Genomic DNA, 18,972 nt, shown 5'->3' with positions numbered 1-18,972 from the left:
AAATAACAGCGCGCGATTTGAAAACATATTTTTATTCTTTTACTAACCTTGCTGTTTGTTTTTTTTTTTAGGAGCGTCAATTGCACTAACAACCTGTTGTGTTGGCATTGATGAACTGAACAAATAATTGCGGCACCTGCTCCAGCGGCGCCGGCGTCGTCTGGCTGGCCCGGCAGGTGCTCGTGATAAACTTTTGCCTCAAGCGATTCAGCTGCATGGGATTCATAGATGTGGCTACTTTGACCTTCGTCGTGCTGCCCTTGATGCGCAGCTGTCCGAAGGCGCCAATTTTGGCAGCGCCCAGTATCTCCTTAATGATATCCTGCATGATAACGTCCAGCTCGAAGAGGTAATTCGTAGCACCCAAAGGCGGCTGCAAGAGAACAGAAATGTGAGCCAAATCGAAAAAATGACTTTTTTGGGGTACATGTGCTCACGTTCTGTGTGCTCTGGTTGGGCGGCAAGGGTTGCGTCTCAAATAGCGACTTATAGATGCCCTCCAAATCGATGTTGTCCTCGGGCAGTGCCACAAACAAGGGGCTGTCCCAGCGGCTATTACTGTGCGGCTCCTCATAGCGCATGCACAGCGCATCGAAAATCTCGCGGGTGTAGGGCACATTTGAGTTGTTCAGCGGCTGTTCACTTGATGCCGGATCCAATCTATCCGGCTCGCTGCGCTGCGTATTGAATGCCCAGGCCTGCTCCTGCGGTATGCATGTGAACACCGTGCATTGTGTGGTCCGCGCCGCCTTGGTCATGCAGAAGAGCTCGTAGCGAAAGCCTGCAGTGCTTGAGATCAATGAATGACTAGTTTTAAGTGATATTAATGCTTGGACCTACCTTTGATATAGTTGCCCGCATCGAGTATGATCACATCCTGCTTGTTTAGTTGCCGGGATGCCTCCGACTTGAGATCGCTGCGCACAACCTTCTCCTTTTGCGAGTCGCCAAAGAAGGCGTTCTTCTCGAACAGCGCCTTGGGCACGGCGACATTTTCGCTGATTAGATGCACCTTTTTGCCCCTGCCCGCAAAGTATTCCTGCAGCTGATGGGCTCGTGTTGACTTGCCGCTCGCCGGCAGGCCAGAAATAACAATAATTGGCATTGTAGACGGATTATTTGTATTGCATTTTTTTTTTTTACACAAGTGCTCGAGCGTGTTATGGCCAGTGTTGTGTAATGCTTGCACGATGAGTACTCAGTTAACATCGATAGAGCGCATTTATTATTTGATTTATATCGATATTTTTGTTTGTTTTGCATATAACGTGTTTTTGTTCTGAACAGAAACTAATTTTTCCCTATTAATTGGATATTATATTATGTCACGGTATGTTTTTAGGAATATAAGAAGTCGAGTCGCTTTTATTCAAACTATTTCGTTCAGTTTAAAAGCTAAATTAATAAAATTTCGCAAAGATGGGATTTTCACTGCAGAAAGAGAATGTGTAGGATTACATCATAGAAGTGAATGTTCCATAGGAACAATGAGTCAAAAATTGAGTGTTAGTATGAAAAAATATGTTTTGAAATTCAAGATATCTTAACTAAATTTGGCATTTGACTGCGAAACAAAGTCTAATCAACATCAGACCACTATTAAATATAACTGAAAATGTTTTATCTTCATTAACCCGAAGGTCCTTTTTTTTCAATTTTTCATGGCAACACTTTATAAATCGATTTTTTTTTTAAATTATTCCAAGCGACGATTAACAATCGATTATTCTTATCGTTCGTCAAATAGATTTTCAGTGTTGCTAAATTCTGGGCAAAAGTAGACTTAAAACAATTGCCGCCATCTGGCAACACGCACAATTCACAACCAGCTTCAGCTGGTGCCCAAAATTCCATTGCTGCACTGCATCCATCACCTGCTCCACTGTTCGCTGCACTGTGTCTGGCCTGGCCATGGCAGAGAACCGCCGACGTTTTCGCAATAAAAAGCGGGTGAGTGAACAATCGGATTTATAAGCTGTTGACGGTAAATGCTTGACCAGCTATTGTTTAGGATGATGGACGTCCGGGTCCATCGCCGACAACGCCCGTGACGATTGCGAGGCGCGAAGAGTCACGCACGCCCGTCGTCCAGCCAAAGATATTGCTGAAAAAGGAGGCCGAATCGAATGCCGGCAGCGGCAGCAGCGGTAGCAACAATGAGCTTCCCACATCCATTAAAACCATCATCATCAATCGCAGCGATGCGCGGCACAGCAGCGACCGTACCGCCTTCCCGGCCGCCAGCACCATGACCACATCCAGCGTATGCGCGGCGCTGGCCAGCTCAACTTGTGCCGCCGCCGCCGCCGTCGCCGGCAAGGAGAAGACAAATGGCACTGGCGCCACCAGCAGCAGCAGCAGCAGCATCATCACGCTGACGGGCCAGCCAGAGTCGCTGGCGCCGCCGCGCATGACACGGCCGACGCCGCTGCTGGTGGCCAACGGCGTATTCAATGCGAATGCACGCAAACTCTTCCACAAGAGCAACACGGACTTTGCGGTAATCGGCGTGTTGGGCGCCCAGAGTGTCGGCAAATCCACGCTGCTCAATCTGCTGGCGGCGGAGCGCTCCAGCGACTATGACTACTATCAGCATCTGTTTGCGCCGGAGGCGGACGAGTGCACGTTTGCGACCAGGCATCGCGCCAAGCCGCAGCAGGCGCTGCAGGTGCTCCGTCCGCGCACCGAAACGTTGCAGTTCTTTATTACCCGTGAGCGTTATGTGCTGCTGGACACGGCGCCCATGCTGAGCGGCAGCACGGCCAAGGAGGCGGACTATTTGGATCTGCAAACGTTGTCCACCATGATGCAGCTGCTCAGCGTTTGTCATGTACTGCTGCTGGCACTGGATGAGTCAGTCGGTCTGGAGCAGCTGCGTCTGCTGCATGCCGCACTGCGTCTGCGTCCGCGCGCACCCTGCAAGGGCTATGTGCGCGACTATCTGCCGCAGCTGTTGTTTGTGCGCACGCGCGCCCAGCGTCCGGATTACGAGCCCGCCAGCCGTGAGCGTCTGGACAGGCAGCTGGAGCTGCTGTTCGAGGGCACCGGCCTGCCCATCTATCGGGGACGCGGCGAGTCGCGCATTCTCAACAGCATCCAGCTGCCGGAGCTGTATAGCAATGCGGCTGTCGCACATCATGCCAGTGCCGCGGAGCTGGTGCGTCAGTTTCGGGAGCGTGTCTTCGGCATGGTGCGCATCTCCATGTGCCAGAGCAACGACTTCAGCGAGACGCTCTGGTTCGAGCTGCTCGCGGAGACGACACGCAAATGCGCCGCAAGCAGCCAGAACTTTGAGCAGATCTATGCGGAGATCAAGCTGCGGCATCTCGAGCTGCGCCCCAAATGGCGACCCGACTCCAACTGGCGCAACGAGTCGTGAGACGAGTCGCCCCCCCAACATGCATTCGAGCAGGACAGCTGTATAGACTTATAGACATAGACATAGATATTATATCGTGTGTATATATATTATACTATACTTTTTATATATGTATATGTTAAGGCCTTAACACTATTATTGGATGATGGGTGTACGGACAAGGGGGACTCTATTGTGCGGCCTTTATGGGGTATAACGACGAAGAAGACATTTTCCAATATATATTCTCTGGACACGAGTATTTATGGAACCTTGCATAGATCCTTTCCAGATCGGTTCAATAAATATATATATAATATATTGTAGGAAAAACGTTTATCTATATATCTTGACCAAAATTTGTGGGGTTTACGAACCAACTTTTAGCTACCAACTTCTCCATAACAAGCTCAACTAGAAATCTTTCTAATAACTTAATGTGAGGATCTTAGTTCAGAGAATCTTACAGATCGGCGGGGTTTTATATAGCTTCTAGTTTTATTTGCCAGATCGGTTTTTGAAAGTACGCAATCCGTTGCGAATCGATATTTATCGTTAAGTGTATATCAAATCGAAGGATATATAGTTATCGATTTGATGATGTTCCTGGATCTCAAAATGTCGATAAATATCGACAATTCGATATGTCGCTGGCTCGTTTAAACTGAGGCATAAGTTGAAAAACAAATCCGATATTTATCGAGCGTATAAAGTTTGGAATTTGGTAACGATAATTATCGAAGTGCAAAAAGCCGAATGAATCAATTTAGACTGCATTTTTTAGAGTTGGGCTGTTTTACTTTTCTAGCTCGAGACTTTATGGAGACGAATGCAGCAGGGAAACAGCTTGTCGTTCTTTTCGAGAATCTATATATACATATATATATACTATAAATGTGCACTATATTTACTGTATCTATTATATATAGAAGCAAGCTTTTGGTTGTGGGAAGGGTGGACAGTTTAAGGTCTACATTTTGGTCCTGCATTTGAAATTCGTTTGGTTTATTTAACTACTTTGTGTCGTCGTGTATATCTAGATATATATGTATGTATATATATTTGTGCTAGCAGGAGCGGTGGGTGGGGCTGGTGTTGTTGTTGTTGTTGTTGTTGTTTTATGGTCAAGATGTGTGTGTGGTTTTGTGTGTGCGATATCACGTTTGATTTGCCTCAGTCTCAAAATCGAGATCATTATCGTCGTTGCTTTGGTTCACAATTAAGTCTGGCGGCTCGTTATTTGGACGCTGATCCTCCTGCTGCTGCTGCTGCTGCCTCTGGTTCTGCTGGTCGTAGTTGTTGGGCGGCTTGCGGCATATCCAGAAGAGGCTCTGATATTCGCTTTGCTTCATCGATAGCGGATTCTGTGCATATTTGGTGCGTATGCCGCTCCTCGAGCTCAATATATCGAAGCCGACGCTCTCCATTATGATAATCAGATCCTCGTACGTTGGCTCAATGCTGTTCTGGCCATTGATGTCGCTATAGTGATACAGCAGCGGTCCGAGATTCACCCAAATGCCGCCGGGCACTAGAATTCTGCAAAGCAAAAAAAGGCACAAGTTAATACCAAGCTCGAGCAACTGCATCCGCCTGACTCACTTGTAAATGGTGCGTATAAAATCAATCACATTGTTGGCACAATCGATAAAGAAACATGTGGCGACACAGTTGTAGGCGTCCGGCGTTTTGTAGACCTCCAGAAAATCACCAGCGGCCATCTCAATGTTGCCCTTGGGCGGATTCCTAACCGGACAGACATCGGGAAAATGGACAGAGGCGACCTGATCGGCACGTCGCATATTATTGACATACTGATGCACCCAGGGATAGAGAACATGCTTGTTCTCATAGTCGCACAGATTGAGCACGAAATTCGAGGCGATTAGCATAAAGTAGGAGAACTCGTTGCCCTCGCAGGCATAACCGCGACAGGCCAGCTCGTAGGTGAGCCTGCCCAGGCCAGCGCCAGGCACCAGTATCTTAATCTCGTTCAGTGCGCTGCAATCAATCAATTGTTAGTTCAGTTTAACATATAAGTATATATGTATGTATCGATTGATACTCACTAGTCGCTCGGCTTGTAATACTCCTCGATGCTGTCGATAATGGGCTTGTAGGACTGTTCGCGTTCCATGGCGCATTCGGCGCTCCAGTCCCGTGCGATCAGTTTCAGTGTGGACTGAGCCTTTAAAATTTTTAGAGGTTCAACATCATCAGCAATTACATCACCATCATCATCATGTGCATCAACAAGAAAATTAGTCTAAGATAGAGATTTGTTGTTTACCATTTTACCACCAAAAGAAACCAATGAATGAATTCGCAACATGAAAGCTACAGTGGACAAAAAAGAACGAACTATCCAGCTAACATACATATATGTCCATATATATGTATATACAACTATCAGATATTTCTTTCTATCACTCTTGCTGATATTTCTATATACAAAACTTTTTGTCCTAACTCATTGTATGAGCTAAAGAGCTGAAATTTTCACTGTAGTTACCTTTTGTGTTGAAGGTGCACGTGAAGACGCGGCTGCGGGAAATTCCACTCGCATGTGTGGAAAAATCGCGAAAAACTTTTGTATGCAACTTTTTTATTTAGCATCCGATCGGCCTAAAACTCATTTGTTTTGTATATATGCAAACATTAATGCATGCGTACACGTATGAATACATACATACACACATATGCACATACATACATACACACATATGCACATACATACATACACACATATCTACATACATACATACATACATACATGCATACACACATATCTACATACATACATACATACATACGCACATACATACATACATACTAATGTAAATACATACTTATGTACATACATACATACACACATATGTACATACATACATACATATGCACATACATACATACACACATATGTACATACATGCATACATACGCACATACATACTAATTTACATACATATACTAATGTACATACATACTTATGTACATACATACATACACACATATGTACATACATACATACATACATACATACTTATGTATGCACATACATACTTATGTACATACTTATGCACATACATTCATACACACATACATTCATACATACTTTGTACACAAAAAAAACAACAAAAACAAAGCACTACACTACCGGCCAAGCATGAAAAACTGCAGAGCCTACTTGAATTCTTGAGAATCGAGGAGGAGAGCACTTGATAGAAAATCGTTTTATTTAAATTTACAGCATAGCGACAAATAAGCTTGGTCTGCGTTTGGTCTTAGAAAACAAAGACGCATGCATACATATATACATAAATACATAGATACATGCATGCATACACTAACACACACACGCACACACACACATACATACATACAATAGGTAATTGGCAGACTTGGTGAGATGAATCGAACGGGAATTTCCTTGCATTATATATGACTATATTATTGTTATCTAGATACGATTATCTAGCTTTAATTTCTATAGCTACATAATTCAGGATTGACATGGACATCAGTTATCTTAGATGATCAAATATCTATATAATAGCTATGATATACCCTACATACCCTGTACAAAGAGAAAGTTATGCTATACCAATTTGAATGTCCGTAGCTAAGGTTGGCTCAAAAAAGTGAGGTTAAAAAACGATATTTAGCAATTACTCTTGAGAGCAACAATATAATCTGCTTAATGATAAAATAAAAGAAATGTGAATAGATAGATGGGTTGGATCGGCTAAGATCGTCGTCCTATTCAAGAGTATGTATACGAATATGGGAATTTATATTCCCTTAGAGGAAAAGTTAGGTTAGGTATGCCTTGGCTAACGGTATCTAAACCCAACGACAGCTTTCACGTTTGTTTTTTTGTCCACTGAGCGCAGTAAAATGGAAAAGGGAATATACATGTATGAGAAATGGCTGCAGTGGCTGTTCCCACTCACTTGATCCATGTCGCCGTGTCGCACATGGTCGGGCGCCTCCTCCAGCTCGATGTCGGTGTCGCCATCGCCAGTGGGATAGAGGACACGATCGCGCAAAATCTCTCGGATCACAGACTGATTGCCGTCAATGCAGTTGCGCACGTTATCCAAATGCTTGCGATATTTGGAGAGCAGACGCTGATCTTCAGCGGACAAACTGTTAAGGTAACCCTCCGTTTTGTTAACCCTTACGTAGGCATACCGTCTGTTTTGGGGCAGAATTAACGATTAGAGCAAGTGTCCTACATATACATGCATAGAAACACGCATACACGCACACAGGCGCACAGGCGCACAGGCACACATGTGCACATGTTAAGCCGCTTAAATTGATTTTCGTTATCAGCTGTTGAACATGCACATGCATACACATACGTACACATGTGTGCATATGTGTTTGTGTGTGCAGTGGGGGGTAATTTGCATCAGCGCGTTTGGCTTAAATACCGTTTGTTTACAATTCCATGCACCCACCTGTAGTACTGAAAGGCATTCTGAACTTTCTGTATATGCCGGCGCTCCTCTTCATCCTCTTTGGCCGTAAATGCTGGCGCCTGATCCCCATGCATTTTGGGATGCATGGGAAATGGCAACGATGACACCATGTCACTCATGTCCACAAAAATGTTAAATGTACTACCTAATAGACGACTAAAAACCTAATAACTTTTTAACTCAATTAATCGATACTGCTCGGTCAAGTATCGGCAGCCAGTGTTACTTACGCGATTTGCGAAAAAATATCGTTTCGTTACATCGCAATAAAGTTATCGATACTGCTCATCGAACAATCGGCAGCTTCTTTAAATCGTTGAGGTTGAGGTAAAATTGATTACAATTAAATAAACACTTATACATGTCTTTAGATTAAAGAAAAACTGCCACATTTGGAAGCCATGTAACCGAATCAGCAAAAGCTGACCAGCTTTAATTTAATAGAGTGGTCGTTAGTCATGCATATTATATATTTATTAAGTGCATTACACGTACGTAACAAAATGTTTTGCAATTAACTCTTAAAGCTTACACAGAATAAACAATTTTCAACCTTTTTGGATTAAACGCAACGCTCAGGCGTGTCAACACAATAGCATCAACGAAGGAGTTTCGTATAATTATAAAATATGTATATATATGTATATATAAGCATTTGTACAAGCATTTGTCAAGTGTCATTGGGTTCAGATGATGCCATTTGTTGAGACGCATTGGCTGGGCTAAGTATATATATGTGTGTGTTTGTGTGTGTGTGTGTATGTACATACTTGTAGTATAATATAGTGTAATTATAGTTAGTGCTTAGAATTAAATTTTATCGCTGCTGGGCATATGTGTGTAAAACAATTGTACAGTGTTCGCTTGTACAAATTTAAGTAAATAACAGCGCATTTGACCACAGGAGTATTTCGAGTTGCGACATATAAAAAAAATAGACCGCGTCCAAAATGTCTAAATTGAGGGGGGAAGGAGGGAGGGAGGGAATCTCACGCACATTCAGCCTTCAGCCGGTGGCGGCTGCTCAGCCTCAACGGCCAGCTCTACGAGCGGCCTTTCAGCCTCGCGTTCCTCGCGTTGCACCTCCGGCGGAGACTGCGGCCTTGGGGACAGTTGCTGCTGCTGCTGCTGCTGCTGCTGCTGGTCTGGCAACGGCACAGGGGAACGGTTGGGCGTCGGTGGCGTCGATGATTGTGTTGACGAGGCTGAGCCAGCTGCCGATGTAGACCGATTCTCGAGCGGCTCACGAGGCAAATCCGCATCATTGGAGACGTTCGCTGCGGCTACTGTTGAGTTGCGTGACCAGCGCAAGCCTGCGGCGGGGAATACGACCTGCGACAAGGAAAGTGCAGCAGCGGCGCGCGAAGTAGAAGCAATCTCATCCGCCAGCTCCAATGATTGTTCGCGCTCTCGCTCCTTTTTTTGCTCGGCGATCTTCTTGAGATAGTTCTCGTCCTGTGTGGGGCATTCTAGATGAACGCAGTGGAATATCTGTGGAATAGGCCGTAGAGCTAATGAGTATTGGCTGCAAGCTTTTGGAAACTATTTTGAACCCACCTCATTTGCGGTATTGCGTGTGCCCACAATGCGTATAAAGACAATGGGACGTGGTGTAAAATGAAAATTTTGCCAGGAGCGCGCCTTTTCGTTGCGCTTATCGACAACCATTTGCCAATTCTTGCGATTTGTCGAGGTCTCTATATAGAAGCTATAAGTGCGATCATCGCAGTCCCACAGCAGCAGACGCATTGAGCCCACATAATAGGGCTGACCCAGACGGACAACGATCTCGCCGCTGCCTAGCTGATGGCACGTATAGCCCGAATCCCAGTCGTAGCGCGAAAAATCGCCATTGATAAGAGCATTACGTGTCCGACTGACGCCATCGGTGACAATGGCGCTCATCTCAATGGTGGCCACGTTCGCAACGGGCGCAACAAATCCATCTATGATTTTAGGTGAATTCGATGTGTGCATGGCCTCCAGGCCAACCACATGGAAAACCTAAAGGCAGAGATTCAAATTAAACAAAATCTTTTCAAGAGCTAAACACCAACGGCAACTACTCTCACCCGATTGACCGTATTCTGTGTGCCCACGAGCCGTATATAGCGCACGGGACGCGCCTCAAAGTACAAAAACTGCCAGGAACGGCAGTGGTATTCACTGTAATCAATAACACGCTCCCAATGCTGCTGATTGCCGGAGACCTCAACGAAATATGAGTAGGCCCGACTGTCGCGATCCCAGAGCAGCATACGTATATGATTGACCATGCACATGGTGCCCAATTCAACAACAATGCCGGCATCATTGCTATCTGTGATGCAGTGACGCGTGTAGCCATGCTCCATATCGTAGGAGGTAACATCTCCGTCCAGCAAAGCCGAACGACATTCACCCTGAATACAACGCGATAAATATTTGGCTGTGGCCACATTCTCCTCCGGCCAGAGTGCGGCACGATAGGGCAGAGTCTTCGATGTGCTCCGCTCATCGATGGCGTCCAGAATTTTATCCGGCTCCAATATGCCAGATGGGCGGACCACTTGCAGCAAATGCTCGAGATTCATGAGCGGCAGACGTACAAAGGAGACAACGGTTTTGATATCAATATCGGGATTATAACGGCTCCATTTCCAGACTGCCAGGAAGATTTGCACCTCCGGCGCAAAGAAGCAGTCGCGGCGCAGCACCTCCTCCAGCGACTCCTAAAATGCAAATACCAGTTACTAAATTCTGTTACTCCCACGACTCACGACAGACTCACCTTTGAAAGCATTTTGAAGGAATCATGCTGCAGCAAGTCGGCGGCATTGCGATCCATAAACATGTGACAGACCTGGGTCAGCTCCTCGAGATTGTAGAGCCGTGCAGCATCCAGTATCATGCAGACATTGTTCAATGCCAGATATTGACGCAAATATTTGGATATGGCCATTTCCAGATCCCCGAAGCCATACTGATTGGCCATGCCCAGCACACCGATGACAGCGTCCTCATCCAGCGAAGCCAACGACAGGGTGCCCGAGTATATGTAGCGTAGCAGCACCTTGAACGAATCTAGCGGTACTTCCAGTGAGATTTCACGTTGTGTTGCCTCCGACATGCCGCCATAGAGCAGGGCACGAAAATATTCGCTGCGTGCGGCCAAAATGGCGCGATGTGCCGGCAGCCGTTGCTCCTCGACAATAAATTCGACATCCGCATAGCGTTCGTTCATGCAGAGACGTGCAATGTCCGCGGAGAAGCGATCGCCCAGATCAATCTCGTCCGTGGCATCCGTGTTATTTTTGCCATTGGCCAGTGTTGCCAGACCGCCGCCACGTCCGCCTTGCATCTTGTGGTGTCCCTGACTGCTCATTGTTGTATAACTTAATCAATTTTGCGTGTCTGCATAAATATTTGTTGAAGCTTCTTATTTTTTTTTTAAAAATTTTTTTTTTTTTAGATTTTTTTGTTTTTTTCTTCTTTTTTTTTTGGTTTTTTTTTTTTTTAACAAATAGAACAGAAAAACAACTAACAAACACGAAGAATTTATAGAAACTGAATTAATACGTTCAAGCGAAATGGCAACTGTGCGCCGGTTATACCTACTTTGTTTTTTGTTTACGCAAAGGCTTGCTATGTCCGCCTTAAACTTTATTCCTTTTTTTTTGTGTGTGTATTTGTTTAATTTTTGTGTTTTTGTGTGTGTACCCGTTGGGCACAGTGAATTATTTGGCCATCCGCGTAGTTTTTGGCGCTGGAATTTATTCGAGGTAGTCGTTCAGCTGGTAATTAAGTAAGTACGTATATGTATTGTATATTGGCTGTCTTTTTTTTTTTGTTATTGTTGTGTTAATGTACTAATGTTTTCTACTCGCAAGAATTAATAAGATAGAGATGGGTGTAGGCATTTTGATAACGTATCGATGTAAAACTATCGCAATGTTCGGAATCAAATTGCACGATATATAGTCCGAATCTACCGGCAATATCGATATCATGCGTACACACAATTAATTGCCATTTTACACTAAAAATTATAATGATTTACAGATATTATGGATGAAGTTGACTATTCAATTCCATATCAATATGCAGCTATGGTTTTCAATTTTTTTTTTTGGTACCTCGTAAGGCCGCTTGTCGATATTGATGCAGTGCGATAAGTGCTTATCGACAATCATCTCGCATCCCTAACTGACTCTTTTCGTGGTGCGGACGCAATCTGCAAACTCGTGGCGAATTTTTGTATTAAATTTTCGTTGTCCATTTGCATAGCAAAACAAGGTAAATTAACGCAAACGGTGCACCGTGACAGCAACAAATAGATATTCTCATTTTTCGTGTGTGAATTACAGATGCCGGGCGTTGAAACAATCAAATCAAGTTGGGCCGATGAGGTGGAGCTGGACTACGGCGGCCTGCCACCAACAACGGAGACCATTGAGAATGGCCACAAATATGTGACCGAGTACAAATACAACAAGGATGATAAGAAAACAAAAGTGGTGCGCACTTACAAAATATCCAAGCAAGTGGTGCCAAAAACTGTTGCCAAGCGCCGCACCTGGACCAAATTTGGTGATTCGAAGAACGATAAGCCCGGCCCCAATTCGCAGACCACAATGGTGTCCGAAGAGATCATAATGCAGTTCCTCAACTCTAAGGAGGATGAGAAGGCAAACGATCCGTTGCTGGATCCATCCAAGAACATCGCCAAATGCCGAATTTGCAACGGTGAACATTGGTCGGTCAATTGTCCCTACAAAGGTACCGCCATGGATACGAATCTTATGGAGAAGAAGGCCGCTGCTGCTGCCTCTGCGGCCGTCGATGCACCCAAATCCGGCAAATATGTACCGCCATTCCTCAAGGACAGCCAAAAGGGCGGCATGGGTATGCGTGGACGGGACGATACGGCCGCCATACGTATCTCCAACTTGTCGGAATCGATGACCGAAGCCGATCTGGAAGAGCTGGTGAAGAAGATTGGCCCACAGAGCAAGATGTACCTGGCCCGCGACAAGAACACCGGCCTCTGCAAGGGTTTCGCCTACGTACACTTCAAGCAGCGCAAGGATGCGGCAGCGGCCATCGAAATACTGAACGGTCATGGTTACGATCACTTGATCCTCAGTGTTGAATGGTCCAAGCCTCAGAACAATTAGGAAACGACTATGTGTGTGGGATCCTGTGGGTGTGTATGCAGTGTGTGGCATGGCGTCGATGCCTAGACGGGGATATTGAAGTTGATGTTGAAGAATATGATGTAAAATCCTTTTATTTTTTTTTTAATGCCCGAAGCATACCGCATGTGTTACAAATAAACAGTACACTGTGTCTAAGCTATAAGTTTGCTAAAACACAAAAACGAAATAAAAAAACAATACGCTCTGACGGCGCCCAATGATTGCTTGTGTGCAGGTCGTTTATTTACGCGCTTAAATCATCAATAGCAATGACATGTGACGTCACGAATGTGCTGACGAAAATAAGCAAGAATCGCGCTCTCACAGCGTTGCCAGCATGGGCCGCAGAAGCTGTGCAACACTAGCGACACTCCAGCACTTGCTCTCTCCCACAAGCAATGTTCCCAAGATTTAATTAACTGTGTCAATATCTGTTGACTTTGTAAACAGGGTATAATTATTTGATTGCATTTTCATTAATAAGAAAAAATAAACTATTGCTGAAAATGAACATATCGCACTTGAGTATGCTTGTTTGAGGAGGTGTAGCTTTACTTAAAACCACCTGCTGCAGGAAAGCCACTAATGTTCTTGTCATAAATATGCATATGTATGGATGTCAAATACCCTATAACCCTATACATAAGCGGGTATATTCGTTACTGTGCGGCTGTGCTGCACTTAATTTTTATCAACAGTGTTGCCGTAGCTAAATCTAATGCTAAAATCTGGCCAAATAGTAGTTGTCTTGGATATGCCAGAATATAACCAGACTTCGCTAGAAATGAGCAAACCTGGCAGCCAGTGTTGCCAATCAAGTTTCCACGATATATACATATGAAAAATACTGTTTAGTATTTTGCAGGGTAGCTGCGCGTGCGGCCAAAGCGGGCTGTTGTTTTGCTTTTGCTTGCGTAAATTGTGTTTTGTTTGTGCCGCCCGTGCGCTAAATATAGAAATAGGTGCCGCAAAAGAAATCGAAATTTGAATATAGGAAAATGCAATATTAATTTAAGCTGCTGGCAGGTGTGCGTTGTCTATTCATTATGCTCTAAACAGTGGCCGCAATGGAATTGCCCGCAACGTCCTCAACCACAAGGCTGGAAATCAAGCGTGGTACGCGCATTTTAACCGAAAAACCCTTTGCCTATGTGCTCAAGTCCAAATATCGGCTGGAACGCTGCGACAATTGCCTGGAGGCGTAAGTTAACAAACCGAATACTCTAGTATACACTATAAAATTGCCTGAATCGATTGCAGGGTGAAGGTGCTCAAGTGCTCCAATTGCCGATATGTGTCATATTGCAATCGCGCCTGCCAGCAGCAGGCGTGGCCGCTGCACAAGCACGAATGCCCCTTCCTCAAGCGCGCTCTGCCCCGCATTGTGCCCGACGCGGCCCGCATGCTGTGCCGTCTCATATTGCGCCTGGAGCACGGCGGCGATCTGGAGCGTGGCTATTACACGGCGCATGGCTCGCGCAAATTTCGCGATCTGATGTCGCGTGAGTCGTCAAACATAAACCAAAATGTTGCATCAGTTAAGCTTAACTTAGCTCTTTTACAGATTATGCGGAGATCAAAAACGATCCGAAGCGTCGGGAGCATCTGGAATCGCTGCACGCCGTGCTCACGGACATGATGACCGACAGCAGCAGCGGGAGCAGCAGCAGCAGCGGCAGCACAGTACCCAATCCCACCGAACTGATGAGCATTTATGGCCGTGTAAGTGCTGGCTGAGCGTGACATGCATGACACGGTTGTGCTGCTCTAAACCACGTTCAGCCATGCTCGTACGAAGCAGCTGCCGGCCCACGGCTGTGGCACATTTAACTTTCCTTTCGTTGGCCCGCTGCCAGCTGTCAATTAGCTGCTGCAATTTGCCGGCATATGTTGGGCAGCTGGCTGGGGTCAGGTTAACAACTGGCAACAAGCCTAGACTTAGCGCAATATCTGATCTATCTCTATGTATAAAACAGTTTGTTCTGTCTTTCCGTTGGAGCTAGGAAGCCGATATATATATTTTTATGTTATCTTATGCGGTTCGAAGATAATATGGACGAAAGATTTTGTTTTTCGGCTTCCCAGCACGAGACTAAAATGGATGCAAAACGGGATGTGCTTAGAAAAGTGGTATCAATGTCTGTTTGTTGCCATATATCCCAACTTACGAGTGTCCCTTGCGCCAAAGGCTTCATTGAGATCGATCAGTAGAGCTATATTGAAGATTATTTAAAGAGTAACAGTTTCTCCGTCAAGCTGTCCAGCTTAGCCACGAGCTGATCACAGGCTAAATCCCTGCTCCAGCTCAAAGTCTGGTCGAGATTCGGCGAATTTCCGACCTTGCTCTTCTTAGAAAAGTCTACATATTTATAATGATAATGATCTTTGTTTATTTACCGTGCTTGCAGCTCATAACGAACGGCTTCAATATACTGGATGCGGAAATGAACTCGATAGCGACTGCCATTTATTTGGGCGTATCCATTACGGATCACAGCTGCCAGCCGAATGCTGTGGCCACATTTGAGGGCAACGAGCTGCATGTGCACGCCATTGAGGATTTGCCGTGCTTGGACTGGTCCAAGATCTATATAAGCTACATCGATCTGCTCAATACGCCCGAGCAGCGACGCGCCGATCTCAAGGAGCATTATTATTTTCTGTGCGTCTGCAGCAAGTGCATTGATCCCCAGGAGATGCACGAAATGACCGCCGCCGTCTGTCCCAATGCCAGCTGCGATGCCAGCGTCAACATTGAGCTGGCCAAGTGCCAAAGCTGCGATGCCAGCGTCACGCCGGAACTGCGTAGCGCCTACAGCGAGATCATGTCGCTGACGCAGAGCAGCCTCGACTCCATGAAGGAGGTGGCGTGTAAGTAGTTTCATATACCCTCTACAATCAATACAATACAATCAAAACCCTCCCTTGCCCCTTGCAGATCTGGACGTGTGCAAGGTCTGCCTGGCGAAGCAGCGTGGCGTACTGCATCCGCTGAACGTTTGGCATGTGAAGACGCTGGACGCGGCCTTCGAGGCTGCCATCAATGTGGGCAAGTGGACAGACGCGCTGGAGTATGGGCAGCAGCTGTTGCCCGGCTTTGCCAAGTACCATGGCGCCTGGAATCCGCTGTTGGGTCTGCTGCACATGAAGCTGGGCAAGATACAGCTGTATGAGCGCAACTACAAGCAGGCTGTACATAATTTGCAGGAGGCGCAGCGCATATTGAACGTGACACATGGACGGGATCATCGGCTGCTGTTGGAGCAGCTGCGTCCGCTCATGCTGCAGGCCAGGCACGAGATGAGCTGAGCAGAACAAGATTTAATGTTAGTTTGTTGATTTTGTACGCTTGATTCAAATTTATTTGCATTAAAATTATATTGATATTGATTGCGGCTGTTAAACGATCTGCGTGATGGCCTTGGCACGTCGATCCGTGTCCTGGAAGAGCGCACGTATCAGATGCTTTATTTCGCTGGCCTGATAGTTAGCGGTTAGCGGGCCGGCGCCATCGCACCACAGCTCGGTAAACTCCTTGAGCGAGGCATTCATCATGATCTTGAGCTGTTGCAGTTTGAGCCAGGAGCGCACATGCACCACCTCATGTTTGTCCTGGAAGAGGAGCGGCGCCTTCTCCAGCACCACATCGATGAGGTCGCTCAGCTCGCTGGCCATGGTGGCCGAAATGTCGCGCAGCTTAAAAACGCGCCGCACCAGCTCATTGGTAAAGGCATGCAACAGCTCACAGAAGCTGCTATTGTAGACATTCTCCGGCAGCACCTGCTGCCACACATTCTTCAGCAGCTCCAGCTGGCGCAGGCACTGGCGCACCAGCCGCAGCGGCGCCGTGCCCAGCGTATGCGGACTTTCGAACTCTGGAAAAAAAGGCGCGACTTTAGGGTCATTTGAATTGATATACTTTTAAGACAAATAGCTACCAAAACCGCTCATTATGTCCATCAGTATGGACTCCTGATAGTTGACCTGAACGCGCAAATGTTTGGTGCCCGTCGCCTGCAGCATTTTGACCAGCGATGGGAAGCTATCGATGCCCTTGTTAGCATGCTGTGCCACCCAATGGGTCAGGTACATGCAATTGTTGTGGAACAGCGCCGATTGCTGTGGTATGCTTTGCAGCAGCTTCTTGTGCACCTTGGGCACCTCATCGATGTATGTCTCTAGCAGCAGGCCGACGACGCCGCTCAATGGATCGGGCGCATCCTCGGCAACCTTATCTGTCGGCTGGCGCAGCACACGATCCATAAGCTTGACAAACTCCTGCAAACAAAAAACAACAAATTAGATATTGAAATAGGGATTTCAGATTGAGATTTGATGGCTTTTACCTGTGCGCTCTTGGAGATCATGCAGCGTGGGAATAGGAATGGATCACTGGCCACATTGGAGGACAGATTGTTTGGGGCCACCAGCGTCATGTCCTGCAGATCACGCTGTATTATCTCGCGTGCTGTGGCTAGGACACGGGCGGACAGCCTATTGCGATAATATGTGTCAAACTGTTTGGTGAACTCGCTGAGGGCGGTATCTTGTTCAGGATTGATGATGTACGTATCGGCCAATTGCTGTTCGAATTGGACGACATCCACGCACAGCGTTGAGCTATTATACTCGTCCATGGTCTCGGGCACAGCTGGTATAAGGCACTCATCGACAAGCAGCTGAAGCATGCGATCCTTGACATGATCTCCAATAATGCTGAACACATGCTGGGTGCCATTGAGGCTGCTATTGATGCTGCCCAGGGTCTGCAGCAGCAGGCGGAAATGTTCAAAGACATCCTTATAGTTGGGACGCAGCAATGGAGATGTCTCCTGCTCCTTGATCGAATAGGAAAGCGTTAGCTGGATGTGGGTGCCATCCTTGGCCATATCGTTGTACTCAACGGACACCGGCTTTTGAATGAGTGGCTCGATACAGTGTTCCAGCAGAAAGGTGCATAGCTTGGACGGATTGTAGCGCTCCTGGAACAATGCCATCACAATATCCTGCAGCTGTGCCTCATCCTTGCTCAGCAGCAGCGTTACGCACTTTGATGTGGGAAACGATTTGCAGTTCAATTGTACCAGACGATCGAAACGCTCCTGCAGATTCTGTTGCAACAGATGGGCCTGCACGTGATATTTCACCTTGATGGATTCGTAGCATTCCAGGGAGTGAAAGATGCGCTCCACATCGGGCGGTATGACGTCAGTCGAGCCCTCGCCATAGATCAGGCTGCGCAGCTTGCCCATCAAATCGAGCACCACCAGGCAATCCTTGTTGCCCTTGGCGTCCTCCACGCACTGAAACAAATCGTCTAGCTTGAGTATATGCTCGCTGACGCGCAGTCCCAGCATTATTTCACGCAAATCCCGACTGCTGTTGGCCAGCTCAGCGCTCGCGTCGTTCAAGGCGGCCAGACCCTCTTCGCCAACGGAGGCAAGCAGTTCGCCAATTTCTTCGCCCAGCGTGCTTGACTTCTCCAGAAAGATGTCCGGCGATGTGTGATTGGGCATAAATTCGGTATAGTTCTCGTCGATGTGCTTCCGTACGCGCGTCTGGAATCTTTCGGTGCGTACCAGCATTTTAGTAATTGCCGATTTGGTTGCTTCAATGTTGTTGGCATTATTGCCCTGGCCTGGAAAGGTCTCCAGTAGCACCTGGTTTTGAGCCATGGTCGTTGCAAGCGTATTCTCCACGGCAAATTGCTTTAAAATGTCAACCAACAATTTGGTGCGAATACAAACTGCAACGACGACGCTTGTTTATTTTTTTTGTATTTATCGATTAATCGAATCACGACAAAAAAAAGCGATAGTTCGACAATACCGTGCTCGATACTTGAGAATCTGAGTACTTTGGCGCTATATTAAAATTATAATCTGAAATAACGAATAAACACTTTTCCGCGCTGTCAAAATAGTCAGTTTTCAATTGTTCTGATTATTGC

At 46.2% G+C, this 18,972-nt stretch overlaps 7 protein-coding genes across 8 annotated transcripts; 3 read left to right on the top strand and 4 right to left on the bottom strand.

Annotated features, from left to right (window-relative positions):
* Positions 1–16: 16 nt before the first annotated feature.
* Positions 17–1,176, bottom strand: LOC135440816 (protein KTI12 homolog). Its single transcript, XM_064700180.1, has 3 exons — positions 841–1,176; positions 438–781; positions 17–373 (listed from the first exon to the last, which is right to left on the bottom strand). Exons 1-3 carry the CDS (start codon positions 1,103–1,105, stop codon positions 86–88), a joined length of 897 nt encoding a protein of 298 aa, XP_064556250.1. The 5' UTR covers positions 1,106–1,176; the 3' UTR covers positions 17–85.
* A 543-nt stretch (positions 1,177–1,719) lies between these two features.
* On the top strand, positions 1,720–3,493 carry LOC135440836 (protein SMG9). Its single transcript, XM_064700207.1, has 2 exons — positions 1,720–1,950; positions 2,012–3,493. Exons 1-2 carry the CDS (start codon positions 1,912–1,914, stop codon positions 3,377–3,379), a joined length of 1,407 nt encoding a protein of 468 aa, XP_064556277.1. The 5' UTR covers positions 1,720–1,911; the 3' UTR covers positions 3,380–3,493.
* On the bottom strand, positions 3,443–8,046 carry LOC135440837 (carnosine N-methyltransferase). Of its 2 annotated transcripts, none has more exons than XM_064700208.1 (5): positions 7,825–8,046; positions 7,312–7,555; positions 5,428–5,624; positions 4,961–5,359; positions 3,443–4,897 (listed from the first exon to the last, which is right to left on the bottom strand). In XM_064700208.1, the coding sequence occupies exons 1-5, from the start codon at positions 7,962–7,964 to the stop codon at positions 4,516–4,518; spliced, it is 1,362 nt and encodes a 453-aa protein (XP_064556278.1). In that variant the 5' UTR covers positions 7,965–8,046; the 3' UTR covers positions 3,443–4,515. The 2 variants fall into 2 exon arrangements, with proteins under 2 accessions (XP_064556278.1, XP_064556279.1); XM_064700209.1 differs by having other exon boundaries at positions 5,428–5,546.
* A 251-nt stretch (positions 8,047–8,297) lies between these two features.
* Positions 8,298–11,275, bottom strand: BTBD9 (BTB (POZ) domain containing 9). The gene is made up of 4 exons (XM_064700125.1): positions 10,616–11,275; positions 9,918–10,556; positions 9,403–9,849; positions 8,298–9,336 (listed from the first exon to the last, which is right to left on the bottom strand). Exons 1-4 carry the CDS (start codon positions 11,207–11,209, stop codon positions 8,845–8,847), a joined length of 2,172 nt encoding a protein of 723 aa, XP_064556195.1. The 5' UTR covers positions 11,210–11,275; the 3' UTR covers positions 8,298–8,844.
* Positions 11,276–11,960: 685 nt separating this feature from the next.
* On the top strand, positions 11,961–13,243 carry eIF3g1 (eukaryotic translation initiation factor 3 subunit g1). Its single transcript, XM_064700127.1, has 2 exons — positions 11,961–12,120; positions 12,192–13,243. Exon 2 carries the CDS (start codon positions 12,192–12,194, stop codon positions 12,999–13,001), a length of 810 nt encoding a protein of 269 aa, XP_064556197.1. The 5' UTR covers positions 11,961–12,120; the 3' UTR covers positions 13,002–13,243.
* A 694-nt stretch (positions 13,244–13,937) lies between these two features.
* Positions 13,938–16,426, top strand: Smyd3 (SET and MYND domain containing, class 3). The gene is made up of 5 exons (XM_064700190.1): positions 13,938–14,223; positions 14,283–14,524; positions 14,587–14,744; positions 15,431–15,893; positions 15,961–16,426. Exons 1-5 carry the CDS (start codon positions 14,090–14,092, stop codon positions 16,329–16,331), a joined length of 1,368 nt encoding a protein of 455 aa, XP_064556260.1. The 5' UTR covers positions 13,938–14,089; the 3' UTR covers positions 16,332–16,426.
* On the bottom strand, positions 16,354–18,803 carry Zw10 (Zeste-white 10). Its single transcript, XM_064700188.1, has 3 exons — positions 17,369–18,803; positions 16,961–17,300; positions 16,354–16,897 (listed from the first exon to the last, which is right to left on the bottom strand). The coding sequence occupies exons 1-3, from the start codon at positions 18,695–18,697 to the stop codon at positions 16,422–16,424; spliced, it is 2,145 nt and encodes a 714-aa protein (XP_064556258.1). The 5' UTR covers positions 18,698–18,803; the 3' UTR covers positions 16,354–16,421.
* Between the last annotated feature and the right edge of the window lie 169 nt (positions 18,804–18,972).

This window comes from Drosophila montana, unplaced genomic scaffold, assembly GCF_035044405.1.
Source record: "Drosophila montana isolate Dmon_TW-CO22-7 unplaced genomic scaffold, ASM3504440v1 contig_1687_1, whole genome shotgun sequence".
Lineage (NCBI taxonomy): Eukaryota > Metazoa > Arthropoda > Insecta > Diptera > Drosophilidae > Drosophila > Drosophila montana.
The sequence above is the reverse complement of the archived record's forward strand: the minus strand, read 5'-3'. Positions and strand labels throughout refer to the sequence as shown.